The sequence below is a fragment of the Pyrgilauda ruficollis genome, unplaced genomic scaffold (assembly GCF_017590135.1).
Source record: "Pyrgilauda ruficollis isolate IOZ18807 unplaced genomic scaffold, ASM1759013v1 scaffold28, whole genome shotgun sequence".
Classification (NCBI taxonomy): domain Eukaryota; kingdom Metazoa; phylum Chordata; class Aves; order Passeriformes; family Passeridae; genus Pyrgilauda; species Pyrgilauda ruficollis.
This window is the reverse complement of record NW_024524155.1, coordinates 9,303,572-9,322,272: the sequence shown is the minus strand read 5'-3', so window position 1 is coordinate 9,322,272 and position 18,701 is coordinate 9,303,572. Positions and strand designations below refer to the sequence as shown.

The window sequence follows — 18,701 nt, the reverse complement described above, 5'->3', positions numbered from 1 at the left end:
GTATCTTTACACTCTTCCTGACTGTGCCTCTGGTAAAATTGTTGGCAGTGTTTGCAATACTTTTTTATGTCTTCAACAGGGCAAGACAGGAGAATTGAATCAGCTGTTAAATGAAGTTAAATCAATGCAGGAAAAGGCTGTTACTTTTCAGCAAGAGAGAGACCAAGTCATGGTAGCACTGAAACAGAAGCAAATGGAGAGCAGTGCCCTGCAGAGTGAGGTACCACCAAATAATTTATAGTTGCAAGAAATAAATGAAAAAAGAATAAGAAATTGCATCTGTAATATTTTTTTGATTATTTTAATATCAATCACTTGTTAAAAACACTTAAAATTAATACCCTTGCAGTGTGCTTCAGTGGATATGTGTTATATTTGCTTAATTTTTTTAATATGAAGTGGCAGTCCAAGCAACTTAAGGTATGTTCTACACAGGTACAGCATTTGCATGAAAAGGAGCAACGCCTAAATCAGGAACTGGAGAGGCTGCGGAATCACCTTTTAGAAATGGAAGACTCATACACCAGAGAAGCTTTAGCTGCAGAAGACAGAGAGGTCAAGCTAAGAAAAAAGGTTTTGATTTTGGAAGAAAAACTTGCATCCTCATCTACTGCAGTGGAGAATGCCAGGTAATGTTAAGTATCACAGTTAGCTAAACTGACACTGATGCCTCTATTATACTGAGCTGCTATTCTGTAACAAACTAAGTACTTGAAAAAACAAAATGATCGGAACTTTTGTTACTCAGAATCAAGAGGGTGATTTGGAATATACTTGGCTACTGTCCAGAATTTAATGTATTTCTCCTTTCAGTAGCAACTATTGAAACCTTACATTGTCAACGGTGCTTAGAACTAGAAAAAAAATCCTTAACCCATCAATTTAGTTGTGTCTTAAAAAAGTTTGAAAGAGTCTTATTTTATACACTTCAATGCACAGATGTGCATTGTCTGTGACTGTCATGCAGTGTGAATTGCTTTTGAGACACACACTTGTACTTTGTACCTGATACCATGAAAAGTTTACACTGCTGAGAACTTCCTTCTTCATAGTGTAAACATATAGAGCAAGATGCACTAAATTTCTCATGGGTAGCAGAATCTGGGAGGCTAAAATATTTTTGCACAATGGGAAATTAAATGGAGCATTTAATCATGAGTAAGTAGCAAGATAGGCTGAGTTCTTGGAGACTGGGATTAAAAGTAAAAACTGGTAGACCTATTGGTTCATAGTAATTGAAGCAGAAAACTAGGAAGATACAGGGGTTTTTTTAAAGATGATGTTATAATAATGAACAAAAGCTAGGATTTTTTCTAATGCATTTCAGACGGAAGAAGTTGATTGGGATTTTTTCATTGATGGCCAAAATTTTGTTGCCAGACTTCTTTTAAATCTCTTTTTAGGTTGGTTTTGTTTGTTTGTTTTTAAAGAGGAATTGGGGAGAAAATGCCAAAATTTTTGTAAATTGAGCTCAAAAATTTTGGTAAGCTGTTTTTTGGTGGGATTTATTTTTCACTGTGATAAATTAAGTAATGTATTTTGTTTTCATTAAGCCATCAGGCTAGTCTGCAAGTTGAATCTTTGCAAGAGCAGTTAAACCTAGTTTCCAAGCAGAGAGATGAAAGCATGCTGCAGCTGACCATCTCCCAGGACCAAGTGAAGCAGTATGCACTATCTCTGGCCAACCTGCAGATGGTACTAGAGCAGTTCCAACAGGGTAAGGTTTGTCAAGAAGTAGCAGAGATTGCAACAAGTATTTTGCAACAGGAATAGTTACCATATTTTGATGCTTTTGAAGTATTAGTTTCCTTGTTTTCTTTTTGATAGCCTGAGTTTTAGAATCTTTTGTCTATTAAAAAACCTGAAAAAAACCAATTCTGTGAAAACTGTTGATCAGTATCACATTTATGGAATCTGAATTCCACCTCTACCTCGTGAAGACCAGATATGATAATGCTGAGGTTTTGCAATTGCATATCCCAAGAAGAGTTACTTGTTGTAAATTAAAATAGTTTTGTTTTGTCTCTTATTTTTAATTCTTTAGAAGAAAAAGCTATGTATTCAGCAGAGCTGGAGAGACACCAAAAACAGAGTGCAGAATGGAAGAAGAAAGCAGAAAACCTAGAAGAAAAAGTTGTATCACTGCAGGTGGGCTGAATAATGAAATTGAACCTTGTGAAACTAAAATGTAGTTCCTCAGTGAGCAAGCAAAGTAGCATTTTTCTGCTGACCCTCTGTTTTCTGAAGGTGTTTACAATCCAGTTATTTGAAAGAACAAGTAATTGCAGTCTCTTCATTTATGTCTGATGTGTGGGATATTAGGGTAGTTGTGATAGTGATCTCCCTGCTTCTCTTTTTGTCCCTTTCCTACCCTCTATTTAGGTGAGTTTAGAAGAGGCAAATGCTGCTCTGGATGCAGCATCCAGGCTTACTGAGCAGCTTGACATCAAAGAGGAGCAGATTGAAGAACTTAAGAAAGAAGGTAACTACATTTTTTTTTTAATTTCTGCTTAAAATATTTCAAGCAGCTGAGGAGATAATGTAGTATTCCTAGAAACTGACCAAAATTCATATCCTATGAGGGACTAATTCTGTGACACATTCTGAGGACTTCCTTGCTTATAAAGCAAATATGAAAAAGTATATTTACCTTCTGTTAAGACCTTTCTCAAAAGAAAGCCCTGTAGAAGTGTTTTGGGGTTTTTCCATGTAAATACCAGGACACTTGATTTAGCTCTGTGTCTTTTTTAAAACTTGTTGAAATGCCAAATGTTGTCAGATTTTCCAAAGTAGCTACCATATTTGACATAGATAGAGGAGTACAGTGAGCTAAAGGTGTGCAGTTGGTAAGAGATGTAGAGGCAGCAGCTCTTGCATAGATGTGACTTCCATCTCTGCTGGATGCAGTGGTAACTCATGCTTTGAACATATACAACTAATTATTGCTACACTTTTTTTAAATGATAATAAGTCTTACTCTTGTAATAAGTGATGTTTTCTTGAAGCATTCTTGCTTATGACAGATAGGTGGTATGGGATCTCATTTGAAAGTCTTCAAGATTCCAGCAAGAACTCTACAAAAAACAATCTGTTGTTTTTCTGCTACATATTTGAATGTGTACTTAGTTAAATTTAGTTCTCTCTAAGTGCAATTTGGCATCCAGGTGGACATCATAGAAGTGCTCCCTGAGTTCACATATGAACTTTATAAGCTAAATTAAATTTCAAACTGCTACATAATGTACAACTACTAATGTGTTATTGAATTGACTGATCTATATATCTATGTCTCACTACAGACATTCACAGCAAAAGTTCACAAGCCCTGGATTAAAATTAACTTTGGCATAGGCAAATACTGCTCTTAAATGGGAAGTTCTTCAGTACTATTTATTTTGTTGTCAAACCCTTGCATAAGAAAGCAGGAGGGGTTTAAACTCAGAGAAAACTGAGTATCAAGCAGTGTTGTATAGGCAAGCAATTTACTTGATAAAAAAATTGAAATGGAATTGCTGCATAAAGGAAACAGCACTTCAATGTTGTTGTAAATAATGACTTTTATAGAAAAAAATAACACTTTATATTCTCTATTTATACAAGAAAACATAAAATGTCTTATTGCAAATTGGCCAAATACATTCCCAGACACAGTTTTCTTAGCCAGATCTTTTGAAGGATTTCTGCATGGATTTTTTGGCAGTAGAAGTGATTTTAATGGAAAAATATAAGATGTACCAGATGCAGTTTTTTGGATTGCCATAAATGGTTAACAAATTATTGGATACTGTAAATGTCTGGTTTACAGCAGTCCATGCTGAATTTTGGCTCAGAACTTTTTTGTTACTAAGTCTTTTCATATACCCACAGTACATGTTTAAGTCCTTTTCAGCTGTAGGATTCTATTTTAGAGGGAAATGTTCCATTTAAAAAATATTTTTAATGATAAAGTTGCATAATCACTGTGGATGGAATATAGCTGTGTAGTGGTCCTGAAAAGTTGATTCTCTTTGATATAAAATTTCTTTTCATTTAAATTGTTAGTGCTTTTCATTTTGTTTAAATTATTAATACTTTTAAGATCCATAATAAAGGAATAACTGAAATGAATAAAAATTGAAAAAGCAAGTCACAATTGTCTTGCTTTGTAGAGAAATAACAGCAGTGTAAAATTTAATTGAAATTTGTTTTCACGTGCTGCTTGTTTATCTTTTTGTGGTATTGATAGTATAACACACTTTATTCCCTTCTGTTCTGTGGACATGCAAATAACAACTCACCTATGTATGCTCCTGCAGCTGTACCATTCTATAATCATATTGCCTATGTTTTTCTTCAAGTATTGGTGTCCTATTTAACCATATTTATAAAGTAGCATAATTTTAAATAAATGTAAACCTTGAAACCATGGCTTAATTCTCCTTTGCCTCACCCTGGTTCATTGAGAGAGAAGTGCTGAAGAGCAGTCACACTATTAGAATGGATTTTGATGCATATGGATGTAGTTGTTACAAGATAAATTGTTGTATAATACATGTTTTCCTTTAATTTTTAACTTGCTCTGAATGAGGAGCTTACTCTGTGTGTTCTTTGAATAAGAACTTTCCCATCATGACATTAGTTTGTTCTATTCTGTACTCCTTAAAATTCATATTTGTGAAGTAAAAAGTTTGTATAAAGATGTGGAGTATTTGAACAGGGCATATTAGGTTGCATCCATTTCACAGACTGGCTCTTTGATGTGTGTATGTATGCAATCTCTGTGTGAATTCTCGTGGAGTTAATTAGTGTTAATTGAGAACCGTGTTTTGTCAACATAGTTGTGACATGCACTTATGAAATATTGAAAGTTGTGGAAATGAGTAGAATCCTGTCCTTGCACCACAGATTATTTGAAGGTTGTAAAAATTCTTAAAGTAATTTTTGTTACAAAGATGTTCAGGCTTTTTAGAAGTTAACTATGAGATACTCTTTTGTTTTATCTATCTTTTGTGGCTTTTTAATGAAGCATTTTTAACATGAACCCAAAAACTGTTAAAAACTAAGTTGATCAGCAGTTTTTGCAGAGGATTTGGAGGTAAGCATTACGCCTCATAGGGAGAGAGGAGAAAAAGTTCATCCCGTCTGCTTAGATCTGTAAGGTAGAGATGGTCTTCACATGAACAGTCCATGTTGTAGTATATTTGTCAAGTTTTTGTGTGTGAATAAGGCTTAATTGTACTTTTATTAGGCTTCAGAAGTAGTATGTTGCAGAACCCCAGTTTGGTGAGAAATTACGCTTTTTCGGTCTTTCTGGTTTTAGGCCACCTCACATTCATTGACTTACATTTCTGCCTATTTATTCAGTTTTCAGGCCATGACGCCTGATTGAAGTGTTTGCCATTTTGCTCTCAGTCTTGTTTTTGGTTCATGGTAGCATTTAATCTATTCCATTCATGTTTTTGTTCCCAAAAGTAGGGGTCATCTTGCATGTGTCTGCCTCTCTTGCTAGTATACTCAATTATGAAGCACAACACTGTTTCTACCATGCATTAGTGTGTCCCAGCATGCTGTTTCCAGGGCTTGCATCAGTCACAGGAGTGGGAAGGGTCCAAACAGAACAGACTCTCAACAAGCTCCTAGCTTCAAGTTCCTAGCTTCAAGCTCCTAGCTAGATGTTACTCTGCTAGCCAGTAATTCATCTGGGAAATTTAAGAACTCCTTGGTGCTTCAAAGGAGCAACTTGATAGTAGGGTACGCAGAATACCTGGGCTTGGATAATATTGGAGGTTATGGGCAGAGATTAAAAAGACCTGATGCCAGCATGGAGTGTAGTCATTATGAAAAAGATTACCACCACAGGACTACAGGCCTTGCTGAAGAGATCCTTTCTAGTTCTGTATTATTTAGATAGAAAAGAGTAGTTATTAGACCTTCTGCAATGGATTTATTTAATGTGTGGCCCTGTACTTCAGCTTTGAGTATCATTCCTGAAATTTCAGCTTGTGGTTTCAAATAGCAATGACTTCCTAAGTTGACACCTTTTTTAAAAAATCACATCGATTTTATGGTTTTGGTTTTTTATTTAAAAGTACCATAGCAATATTTATGAAGGTATATATTACTGATCAGTTATTGCAACGTTTCAAAGTTTTTGTTTCTTTTGCTGTGGCATTACATTTATAGGTGAGATCAGAAGAGAAATGTTAGAAGATGTACAAAATAAATTAATGAACCTTATGAACAGCACAGAAGGGAAAGTGGACAAGTAAGTCTTTAATGAATGACTTGATTTAAGTTTTTGGGTTTATTCCTCTCAATGTACAGATGTGCCACTCACAGTTGCAGGTGTAGTAGAGGACTGTACTTCTGTATGTTACCTTGTAATTACACTTCTATTATTTTGACATTTTTCAATTGCTTTGTGGTTGTAAATAGTCGTTTTGATTTTTAAAACCAAGAGATATGTGACTTTGGCTCACTGATGTGTTTCTAAAGTAGAAGTGCACTTCTGTAGCATGAGCTCTGCAAATGGAGATAAGAGTTCTTAATGAAACTATTTTATAATGTTCTGCGTGTGAACAGCAGGCCTTTTCATGTGTCTGCATCACCTGGATGTCATGTAAATCTCTTCCTTGGTCCTTTTCTTTTTCTTTTCTACCCAACAGAACTGAAACAGGGATAGGCAGATGGACTCCCCTGCCCCCTTCATTATGTCTTGGTTTGGGGCTATACAGAGCTTTCTTTTTAAATGCACTGCTGAATCAGGATCTTAGAACAAGCATTTTCCCTGACTGTAGCATGTACATCCAAATTTGCTCATGTTACCATTCAGTTTCACCTCATTGCATACAATATTGCTAATACTGTCCAAATCCACTCTGTGTAAGAAATGTAATAACTTCGAGGAAATTGGTGAGGTACCCTTTAGTTATTTGTATTTGTTGTGTTTATTTGTATTACTGTAAATTAGGCAAGAGTATAAGGAATAAATGCATCAGTATTATGGTATCAGCTGTTACACAAGAGCAGCTTGTATAACTACCTTCTTTTATTCTGCAGACTGTTGATGAGAAATCTCTTTATTGGGCATTTTCATACTCCAAAAAATAAACGTCTTGAAGTGTTAAGGTTAATGGGAAGTATCTTGGGACTGAAAAAGGAGGAACTTGATCAGGTAATACTTTGCAGAAAACAAGGCACTTTTTTTTCTTTCCTTTTTTTTTTCTTTCCTTTTTTTTTCCTATCCTTTTTTTTCTTTGCTTTTTTCTTTGCTTTTTTCTTTGCTTTTTTCTTTTTTCTCTTCCCTCTTCTCCTCTTCCCCTCCTCCTCTTCCCCTCCTCCTCTCCTCCTCTTTTTTTCAGTATCCTTACCTGAAAATAGAATGACTTGCTGCTGAACTAAATGTCCCTGCACATTTTTTGGGGAAAGTGCGGTTTTTCTTCTTTTGTCTCACCTTTTTTTTTTTTTTTTTTTTTAACGTGGGACTTTTTAATGTTGTTTATATGATGATCCTAATCTTTTGATAATGTTTTTTTAATAGGGTAAATTTCATTTTGCTGAGGAATGCTGATGCAGAAAGGAAAGGAATTTATGCTGTTGTGTAGAGTAGCTGTAATATATCAGTTACAGAAAAGTAAGCCTGTTATATATGTACAGTAGTTATTGTGAAAAATGTGAGGCTTATGTTTTTAAATAAAGAGGCAAGTTTTTAGACTGCCACCTCTTTGGGAGGTGGAGAATATGGAATATGGTTTTGACAATAATAAAAATTTGTATTTGTCTGTATGAGTGACACATTATGTGGCATTGCATCTTGGATTTATTCACTTTCTTTCATGTGCTGCTTTATTTTTGTTGTTTCCTAACCTTGTTTTCTTGAAATACTTCTCTAGCTACTATCTGAAGAGCAAAGAGGAGTTACGAGATGGGTGACTGGCTGGCTTGGTGGAGGAGCTGGGTCAAAGAGTGTTCCTAGTACACCTTTGAGACCAACTCATCAGAACATTTTTAATAGTGTAAGAATTTTACATTCATTCTCTTGGTTTGAGTGGAAAAATGGGGAAGTTGCATATTAATGCCCATGTTTGGTTCATCGGTATATTGAGCTGCATTTGCTGGTGCTGCTGTATCTTGCCTTAATTGTTTTGTGCAATTGCTTTGGCAAAAGATTTTTTTCCTGCACTAAGGAATTATTTAGACATTGAAAATTACACAGTGATAAATCTTGTCTTCTAATACAGAAGACAATTGCTGTTCCACTCATTCCTGGCATCACTCTTCTTACGGTATGGACTTCATCTTGCAAACTACAAATGCTGGAAGTTAAATGTATGTGAGAGTATGGAATTACACAATTCTAAACAGTATAGAATACCATGACATTGTATTTTAATGACTGTGTTCCCATATGTCCTTTAAATTTAAATGGAAAAGCTTTTTCAGGTGCTGCAGCTAGTGCCTCTTATGTACAGCATATAAAACTGATAATTTTGAGTTTTCAAATAGTGTAAAGCAACAGATCTCATAGCATGATCCATGGGAGCAGTTTATCTGTGGAACTTTCCATTTTACAGGCCAGTAAATAATGTACTCAAGGACCAAGCACTGAGGGATTGGGGTTTTTGGATTGACTGGTTTTTTTCTCAGTTGAGCTAGAAAATAGATCCCTGTAAATAATCTTGAAGTGTAGGGATTAGGGTTTTTTTCTCCCTAAAATAGTGCAGGCACATAGGCCACTAAAGAACTGTGGTCTGATAAACTGTAGAAGTAAAAGAGAAAAATTAATGCTTTTGTGTGAATAGTACAGACTTTACTAAGCCAAATTTTATCTTGTCGTGCTACTGACACCTTAATCATTCCATGCTTCCTTTATTTGAGATTCTTTATGAAATAAAACATACAGGGGCTTTAAGAGAAGAGATTGGGTTTCATGTGTTTCTGGAGGAGAGATTGGTTGAGCAAGGACTAAGGAAATACTGTAATGTCAGTAATAGCATATAATTCTTGAAATAACTGGCTTAAATCAATAATGGAACCATGGTAGAAGTATGTGTGTTATCTTTAGAGTTTATCAATTTTATATAAATACCTCTTAGTGAGACAACAACAAAGAGTGTATTTTGAAAATAAATTGCATTGTCACTCACTGAGGACTGCTTAGTACTAAGTACAAGTAAAACATTGATTGCAGGCTGTTGACAGCTTTTTATTTTATGTATATATGTATTTTTGATTTAGTGGTTTTCACCAGAGCATCAGTGAAATATAATAACTAGTACCTTCTTATAGTCTTTTTCAGAACTGTTCGTGAAATTCCTTGAAACTGAATCTTGCCCAAGCCTTCCCCCACCCAAGCTCTCTGTTCATCACATGAAGCCTTTAGGAGCAGCAGGAACTGGTAAAACTAGCAGTACTCCACCCAACAATCAAATGCAAGGTAATATTCTAATCTTTACAGAGAACATAAATAACTAAGGGTAGAATTTTCAAGAGGATTTTAATGCTTCTGTGCTTCCTCACTTGTAAATTATGAACTTGATTTCTTCTCCCCAGCCATGTCCTACTTTTGTCTTTTTTTTTTTTATAAGTCTTCTCCTATCTCTCCTTCCCACTGCATCTATACCTCACTTTCTAAACTCTCAATACAGAAGATTAGAGGGACCAAATTCTCTTTGATATAGGAAGGATTTAACAACACCTGTTCGAGCCAAACAGTTGCTGTGTAGACAACTTCATATGGTGTAGCAGTAAGCCCAGTCCTGATTTTCAGCATCCCTGTTTATCAGCTTGTGTTGAAGTGAGTGAAGAATGCAAATAATACAACTTTGCAGTGTTTCTCTGGCGTGTAGAACCTGGTTGCTCAGAGAGGACCAAAATAAAATCAGTTAAGTGTATGGCCTGGTATGAAATCTCTGTAAGCTGTGCAGAAGTGTTGACTTTGAGTGTTGACTTTTTCTAAGACAGAGAACATTTTGGCTTATATTATGTGTGTCAAATTAATGTACTTTTGTCTTAAATAATTTAAAATTCAAATCTTCAATTAGCTGGTTCAGTTTGTTCTTAATTTTTTTACATGTGTTTAAGACTTCACCTTATTATAGGCCTGCTGGTTTGCAGAAGCTTGTTTTGTTTGAAACTTAGCTGTAAACTCAAAAGAAAATTAAAACAAAAAGCCCTGAACACCAAACCCCTACATATTATATGTATGTACAGAGATAGAGAGAGATGCTAAAAAACCCTCTTTAAATTCACCTGAAGTAGTTGGATGTTACAAAGTGCTGTTTATTTATGGGGGTTTTTTGGGGCTGACCCTGGGAAGCTGTGCCATGTGTTGGGAAGCCTTCCTGTGCTCTGCACTGTAGTCATGTGCACTTACACCTCTGCACAGTGCTGGAGTCAGTGTCACAGATACTTCGTGTCTGGCATTGCAAAGGTGAACTGAACGGCAAAGGGTGTTCATGTTGCCTGCCAGATGTGCACGTTTTCTTGGGTAGCTTGAGCTGTTACAGAGTATTGGTGGTGGACTTGGCATTGCTGGATTAACAGTTGGACTTGATTTTAAGAGTCTTTTCCAACCTAAAGGATTCTATGATTTTGTGAGAGTATTCAGAGACGATAAAAGTCTTTGAGGGTGTCTACAGTCCATGGCAAGGAGATTTTCAAGGACTTACTTCTGCAACCTGTAATAGGCAGTTTCAGAATAAGTCTCTGAACAAATGCTGGAAAATTTGATAGATTTAGGAATGCTTTTTAACAAAGTGTTTTGGTTTGGGTTTTTTCTGTATTCCAGATTCTCCAGTCTCGGGAATGGGTAGAAGACCAGATGCAAATCCATTTTTAGCACCTCGATCTGCAGCAGTGCCTCTCATAACACCAGCTAGTAGTTCTGGACATCTGCTTATGAAACCTATTTCTGATGCATTGCCTACTTTTACACCACTGCCAGTGTCCCCTGATGCCAGTGCTGGTGCTGTATTAAAAGATCTCCTAAAACAATAGATGATCTTGTATCAGTACAAGTACAGATGATAGCACTTTAAGGAAAATGAGAACACTATGTTGTAAATAATTTACCACAATGAGGCCTTCTGTAAAAAGTCATGTATTTGATTGCAATTGTACCTTGCTTTTCTTGTACTTACAAACTTATCAGTGCTTCAGAAATTCTAATGGTGGAATGAATAATTGCCTTCTGTATAGCAGGCATTCATTTTAGCAGGGTGTGGGTTAAATATTTAACTGAGAAAAAAATCTGTCTTGTTCCTAGATTGTCACAAGACAAATTAAAGGATTTTAAAACCTTAGGTATACTGGGTTATTTTGGATATGCATAGATAGCATTAACTCTTTGGTGTTGAGATTTGTTTTTCCATTAAAATGATCTGCCATCTATGTTCAAGCAGCAGAACTAGAAAAAAATAAATTAAGCACCCAATTAACGGTGTTTATTTAATGTACTTTTGGACATGTATCTCTTACTTACAAGTTTTATTGCATTTGGGGGCAATTTGAGGCACATTAATCTCTTTGCACAGTGATTTGGTGTACCCCCCCCCAGACTAACAGCTGCTTTCAGCAGTCAAACCCGTCAGCACCAAGGAGTTAACTGTGGAAGTGAGGCTTCACATCCATGTGAAGAATGGGTAATTTAGCAGATGAAACATTCACATATATAGACACCGTGCTCTAATGGTCCAAGGTGTATATATGAGAGACTTTTTATCTTGCAAGATTTTGTAGATCCAAATACAGACTTAAAGCTTGAACACATGTGTAGAGTTAAAAGGGAGGAAGGTGCTTGCTTATCTCAAATGTGTAAATAGGTCTTTGTACAACCAAGGCCAAAGCCAATTATTCTGTAAATTTTGCTGTGATAACTTGTACACTTTGTTTAACAGGTAAAGAATGAAGTTGCGTACTAAAGAATAAGAGTCATCCTCATAGTGAATCTGAGATAAAACATCTTTAGTTTAAAATGTGTAATTTCTATGTCTTTTTATATGCCTCTCCTTGTTAAGTCAGTGTTAAGATAACTGTTGTGCAAGTTCTATATTAGAACTGTCAACCTTCTTCATTTTCATTATGGTTCTGGATAAAACTGTTGTAAGAGTTATATTTAAATAAAATTAATTAGTGAACTTGTACAGAATCAACCAAAATAATGCAAGAAATCTTTGCATTTATTTATATAGAGGTCATATTGTGAATTTCGTTTATTGCCTTGAAACCTAGCAAAGGTTTTTTTATTTGCTGTACTTATTTAAGAGCTATTTGAAACCCTTTTCTCCAGTATAGTAATGTTTCATGGAAGACTTAGCAAATTTGTAACTGGATTGACCTACCATATTGGATTTTGATTTTAAATTTTTTACCCAATTATGGACAGTTTGGCAGTTCGATTTCTGAAAAGATAGCAGCCGCATATTTACCAAAGTAAATTTTATGTTATGTAATAAATGTAATGAGAATCTCAAATTACCTCAGCTGGGAATATTGCAGTTAGATACGTCAAATGTACATCTTCATTTAAACTGGACTGGAACAGCTACTTTTTTTTTCTATATAGCAGTTATAAAGAAAAGTGAAATCAGATGGCTTCTGTGCAATCTCTCTTGGTCTTGTAGTCATGTCTGTTTAATGGTATATAGCTGCTTTGCAATAAAATTGCCTTTTGAGGAGCCAAAGCAGAAGGAAATGGTTAGTTTTAAAAAATTATGTGACTTATGTGTTGTAATTTACAAATGGAGTCATGCTGCTCACAATTCTCTGAAGATACTAACTGAGCAGTTCTTAACTTTTTAAATGCACTTTTTTCTACTTTAACTGCAGAGAACTTAGTGTGTACACATTTCTCTTTCAGGAAGCTTTCTAAATTCCAATAAAGAAAACATAGTAAGACTATTTATTTCTGCATGCTGTAAATCAGTTCTGTTTATACACTAAGCTATGAGTTTGAAGAGGGAAGTCTAATACCAAGCAGAGGTACTGAAGAACTTCAGAGTTCTCATTAAGCTCCTTGATGGAGATGAAAATCTTTTCCAGCAGAGAGACAAAAGGCTTCAGTCCTTAAGTCCTCGAAGGTAAGCTCTGTTGAACTATGGAGAAAATCCTCATGGCTTAGAGGTTTCTTTTCTAAGGCTTATTCCACAGGTACATTGGTGAGGTTTGATGCTGTGTTAGAAATCTGGGCTCTGTGTTCCAGGCAGTACTTTTGTGCAGAAAAGTATAGAACAACATCATTACTTTGTTTCTTTCTTCCTTCTTTGAGTGTTTCACAGACTATTACAAACATTAACGCTTTGTTTTCATTGAATGATTAGTAGATATATTTTTTTCCTCTAATTTTTCTTCTGTGTTTACTTTGTTCTTGATAACTGTTCCATATATAGTTGCCTTACCAGTTTCCCACATGTACATACGTGACTCATGTAGTCTGTCCTGTTGATTGTGTGGGTTTTTCACACAGCAGCATGAGGGAAAAAAGTCTCTGGAATTTATGAACTAGTGCAGCAGCTGAAATTTTTCGTTCTTTCATTTAATGTAATTCTTTTCTGTGGCTTTTGCTAGAAGAAGAAGGTGTCTGGTTCTCCTAGTTTTGGTCTAACAAGCTGTCAGTTATCTTTAGTTGTAAGGTAACAGAATTCTAGTAGCAGATACATTTTGCAAGCTTGATGTAAGGGGGGAAAATGAAGGTTAGGGTTTTCCATTCTTCTCTTTAGACATTCTAATTTTTTTGCTGTTCTTTGCTTATCCTGCATTCCATGCGCAGAGAAGGAAGTAACTGCTTGATCTTTCGAATTGCCACTGTAAAGGAATGCACGGTGTGAGGTTTGGGAGTTTTTAAACTTCCCTGCATTACACCAGCTAGTCACAGCAATATAATTTCATACATTATAGTGACCAGTGTAGAAATAACTCAGTTTTTTTACCAAGTGCCAATCCCTTGCATTTTATTATTGTTTCTTTTTGTCATTCTTGACCGTTTTATACAAGTAGTTACCAATAAGGCAGGTGGTCTGGACTGCGTATTGGAGTGACTGATGGCTAAAGCAAAAGAGACAGAATGGAAGATGCTTGCCTCTTAAGTATTTCGCATTATCACATACCTCATAAAGACTTTGCAGTTAAGTGATGTCTTCTTATTGCTTGTGTTGATGTATTGCTGGGTTTTTGGTATTTTCATAGAACCATTAAATGGCCTGGTTTGGGAGGGACCTTCAAGATCGTCCAGTTCTAACTCCCCTGTCATAGGCAGGGACACCTTTCACTAGACCACGTTTTTCAAAGCCCCATTCAACCTGGCCTTGAACACTTCAGTGGGGGGATCCAAAGCTTGTCTTAATAACCTGTTCCAACGTCTCACCACCCCCACAGGGAAAAATTTATTTTTAGTATCTAATCAAATCCTACCCTATCTGTAGTCTGTGGGAAAAGTGAAAAAGTATGATATTTGAATTATGGTCAACTACTATTAGAGGGTTTTGCCAGTTTTTGATAGAGTTTAGAAGCCCTGTGACTTGTGGCATTGCAACAAGCACTGACAGGCCACAGACCAATGGTATCAGAGAAACAAGTTATTTATACCCATGTTTTGTGTTTGTTAACAAAATGAGTGAGCTGACCCTTGTACCAACAACCTGAAATGTTCTATCTCCCTTAGTGTAAAGGACATCTAACTCTTCAGAGAGCTGCCTGGATACTGTTTGAATATCCCTTAGTGTAAAGGACATCTAACTCTTCAGAGAGCTGCTGGATACTGTTTGAATATCAACCAGTATCACAAAGGTAAAGGGAATCTTGGCGGTACTGTGTGGTGAACCCCAAGGTTTTCATTTTTGACATCAGATGCTGCCTGCAAGGTGGATTGAATTGCAGCATGATCAGGTATAGAAGTACAGACCAAGGAGGTTTTACAGATTTGAGGCAGCTAGGAATTATTTATTTCATGTCTCTTATGAAATAATAGCTATCAGCCAGCACTATAGTACAGCCATTTAGTATCTATTTTTTTTTTTTTTTTTAATAGGATAGTCCAAGGGATTAGAAAAAAGAAGTGTGTAACATGCTGCAAGTGGTGCATATTTTGTCATTTGGCAGCTTTCTGCTAAGGCTCTCCTACAAGGTGAGCGAAGTCAGATGGTTGATTTTGAGGTAGTAAAATCTCCTGACTCCCTAGAATGAGAAGCACTGTTAAACAACCCTCTTGAGAACAGAATGCTCAAGAGTTCTAACACTTCGAATCTAAGTAAATTAGGGAATAGGGAGCTAAGGCTGTTCTAAGGTTTTGAAAATTATTTTTACTTTTTCAAGGCTGCAGAGAAAGACAGAAGCCCACATTAAGTTTGGTGGAGTCAGCTAGATTTTTAGAACTAAATCTACCCTCATTTGTACAACTTAGGTAGCCTGAATCCATGAGTTTCCTGAACAGTTAGTGTAGTGTGACCAAAAAAATATATTTAGCCTAAACAACAAAGTGGCAACTGGATGTAAATAGAGCAACAGTTAGAGGTAGTAGCAGTTTTGAGTAAATCAGGGATAAGAAGTTGGATAAGAATATTAGTTCCTAAATGGGAACAAATATAAGAGATGCAAGCTGCAAACATTATTTCACAGAATCCATTAGGTTGGAAAAGACTTCTGAGATCACAGAGTCCAAGCTTTGACCAAACATACCTTGTCAACTAGACCATGGCACAGTGTCATTGCTGAACAACCTATTCTGTGAAGGAATTCCTCCTGATGTCCAAGCTGAACCTTCCCTGGGGCAGCTTGAGGCTGTTGTCCTCTCATCTGGTTGCCTGGAAAAGAGATGCCCACTCCCACCTGGCTACATCCTCCTTTCAGGTAGTTGTAGAGAGTGCTAAGGTCACTTTCTCAGGAGAATAGAGATCATGAGAGTGATTCCAGACACTGTTTGGGGGCAGGTGTCCAAAAGGCTGCATAGGGAAAGGGAAATAAGGGATTCAGGTTTCAGCTAGTCATGGAGAAAGCCAACCACAGATTGTAAAATTAACCTTTATGTAAAACTGTTTCCTTATCTCCTGCAGTACTTTTCCTTATTGTTATAAGGTATTAAAGTATTTGAGTGATGTTTTTGTTTGTAATAAAAGGGTATTTTCAGAACTACAAGCAAATTACCGAGTTGATTCTGGTTCATCTGTGTGTTTTGGTTTACATGCCATATCATGGATGCAATGCTAAATTGTAGCAGGAGTAAAACTATAGTAAGGAAAGTGGTTTGAATGGTAGACTGGAGCACTGAAAAATAGTAATTAAAACTGAAACTTTTTTCTGGAAATAGATTTGGAAAATACTTAGACCGCACTTCGCTCTACGCTTAAGTAGTGGGTGCCAATAAAAATGAAGGCAAACAGAACACTGCCTTATTTTTTGACAATAGGAGCAGTAACAGATGTAACAGTTTTCAGCTAACTTAGAGAAGTCTTATTATGAAACTACAAAAATTTGAGGAGTACAGGATTCTAAAGAAAATGAATGAGTCATAACTAGGATTGCCAGATCTGTCTGGACCCAACTGCAGACTGAATAGCACATTGTCTGCAGAGTGCTCTGGATGAAGGACCTGCAGAGCACCACTGCAGGCAGAGGGGCTGCAGGTGGTACCTCTGTCCTTACTGACTCTGAACAGAGTGTGCTTCCCAGAACCTGCCAAGTAGGCAGGGCTGGAGATACCAGGAGCCCGCTGCGCTCTGATGTTCGTCTCCTGAACTGAATCAGTGGTTTCAACTGCCTTGTACAGATACTTAAATAACCTGATGCTTTGCTGGCATCCTGAAGCCTTCACTGCCCTGGCCAAATGGGACTAGGCAATCTAGTTCATGAAAGGAAAGATTTTCAGTAGAAGCTCTAAACGGAGTTGGCTAGAGCCATTTTCAAATGCACAGAGCTAGAGTAAATGCAAAAGTAAACCTCTATACTTCTGTATGGAGCAGAGCTGTTTTTCTGAGATATGTAGGTCTTAAGGACAATCTCCAATAAAATCTATGCCTAAAAGATCACCAAATCATTAAGGTTGGAAAAGACTCTTAACACTATTGAGTCCAACCTTTGATGGATCATCACCACATCAACTAGACCGTAGCATTAAGTGACACATCCAGTCATTTCTTGAACACCTCCAGGCATGGTGACTCCACCATTTCTCTGGGCAGTCCATTCCAATGCTTAATAACCCTTTCCATGATGGTATTCTTCCTGAATTTCACTGTCTCCTGTGCTGTGCTACTGATTTCCAGATATTTTGGGTTTACTGTTCTGTATTTTATTAACCATTTTACATAAACCAATGAAATACAGGATTGTATTTGGTACTTTCACTACTTCTAGCACCAAGGCTTCTTAAGGACAATCTCCAATTCAGATAAACAATTCAGCTGTTGCAAATGGTCATATTTAATTCAGTTAATGATACTTAATTTCTAAATGTCAAGTGACTTCTGATGAATGGTTTTTCTTAACTTTCTTGATTTGTTCTACAAGGTTTCCTGCTGGCATTTCAATTCATACATATCCTCCCAAACTGGATTTGGTTTTGCTTTTTTCTTTTTTTTTCTTTTTCTCTTTTTTTTTTTTTTTTCTCTTGTTTCCTTTTATTCCACTATGGTAATCTCTTGAAGTTTCTCTAGCAAATGCAGATGAAGAAGAAACATTTCACTTTCTACAGTGATTTTATCTTTTTTAAGCACTATTTTTATACCTTGTTCATCTGTTGGCTTTGCAGACTATTTGGCAGTTTTCCTGCTCTTGGTGTGTCTGAAAAAGAATTTATTATTAGCTTTTATGCTTCTTATGATTTGTTTCTCAAACCTTCTTGGCCTGACTTTCTGTTTTTCACATTTAACCTGTCAGAGTTTTTGTTCCTTTCTATTTTCTTTATCTGGCACAACTTCAACTTCTTGAATTTTGTTATGGAACTGTAGACAAAATGGGGACTGATTGATTTATCAGGCTCTGGCAATGGACTCCATGTGCAGTACAAGTGCCTGTGTTGGAAGATGGGTCTAGCTCCACTGACTTTTTCACATGGCTGCTTGAGCTTCTGGTACCTCCCAATTCCTGAATGCATGGGAGCCCTGGGAATGGCCAGGCTGCTTCTGAAAGGGGAACTCCTGGTACTGCTCATCTCCTTCTGCTGTGGCAACCAGTGCACCTCAAGGCAAAGGCCAGAAAATAAAATTTAAAAAATAAACAAACAAAAAAGAAAAAAAAAAAAAAAGACTGTTACAAACTGCCTCCAGTTTCAAGACTTTATAAGCTCTACAGCACAACTAGGAAATGGGAGTACATCCCTGTTCAGTGGAATTTCTATGTTCAGCATGCTGAATTGCTGTCTTACAGCAGCACTTGTTGCTGCAGAGCAGTGAATAAAAGGTCTGAAAACAAGCAGACAACACAGATCATGTTTGCCACCCAATTTGTCAGGCAATTCTTATGAATGGCATGGTTAGGTCACAAAAGTAAACAGGTAATTTGTGAAATGGTGTCATCCCTGCTCTGGGAGTAAGTAAATTAAGTGTAGTAGTTCTTAAATTGAAGGAAAGTTTATAAATGTCTTCTGGGGTTAGGAAAGCAGTTGAGAAAGCACAAAACAGTCAAAATTATTTCTCTCCTTATAGGGAAACTTTCTGCCACTCCTGTATTTGACTAACATTTAACCCCAAAAATCCTAAGATAAGGAAAAGACCCAAAAATGTGCTGTCTTA

At 36.5% G+C, this 18,701-nt stretch overlaps 1 protein-coding gene across 3 annotated transcripts in view; it reads left to right on the top strand.

Moving 5' to 3' along the window:
- Positions 1-12,876, top strand: part of TRIP11 (thyroid hormone receptor interactor 11) — a 28,375-nt gene extending 15,499 nt beyond the window's left edge. For 2 of the 3 annotated variants that reach the window (XM_041471835.1, XM_041471834.1), the window contains 10 exons: positions 80-220; positions 436-629; positions 1,554-1,717; positions 2,045-2,148; positions 2,383-2,482; positions 6,163-6,244; positions 7,039-7,153; positions 7,872-7,994; positions 9,268-9,415; positions 10,769-12,876. In XM_041471835.1, the coding sequence (XP_041327769.1) occupies positions 80-220; positions 436-629; positions 1,554-1,717; positions 2,045-2,148; positions 2,383-2,482; positions 6,163-6,244; positions 7,039-7,153; positions 7,872-7,994; positions 9,268-9,415; positions 10,769-10,977 (1,380 nt within the window). In that variant the 3' untranslated portion in view covers positions 10,978-12,876. Of the gene's footprint in view, positions 1-79; positions 221-435; positions 630-1,553; positions 1,718-2,044; positions 2,149-2,382; positions 2,483-6,162; positions 6,245-7,038; positions 7,154-7,871; positions 7,995-9,267; positions 9,416-10,768 lie in introns of those variants that run through there. The other variant, XR_005955475.1, reaches the window with a different exon arrangement.
- Positions 12,877-18,701: the final 5,825 nt, after the last annotated feature.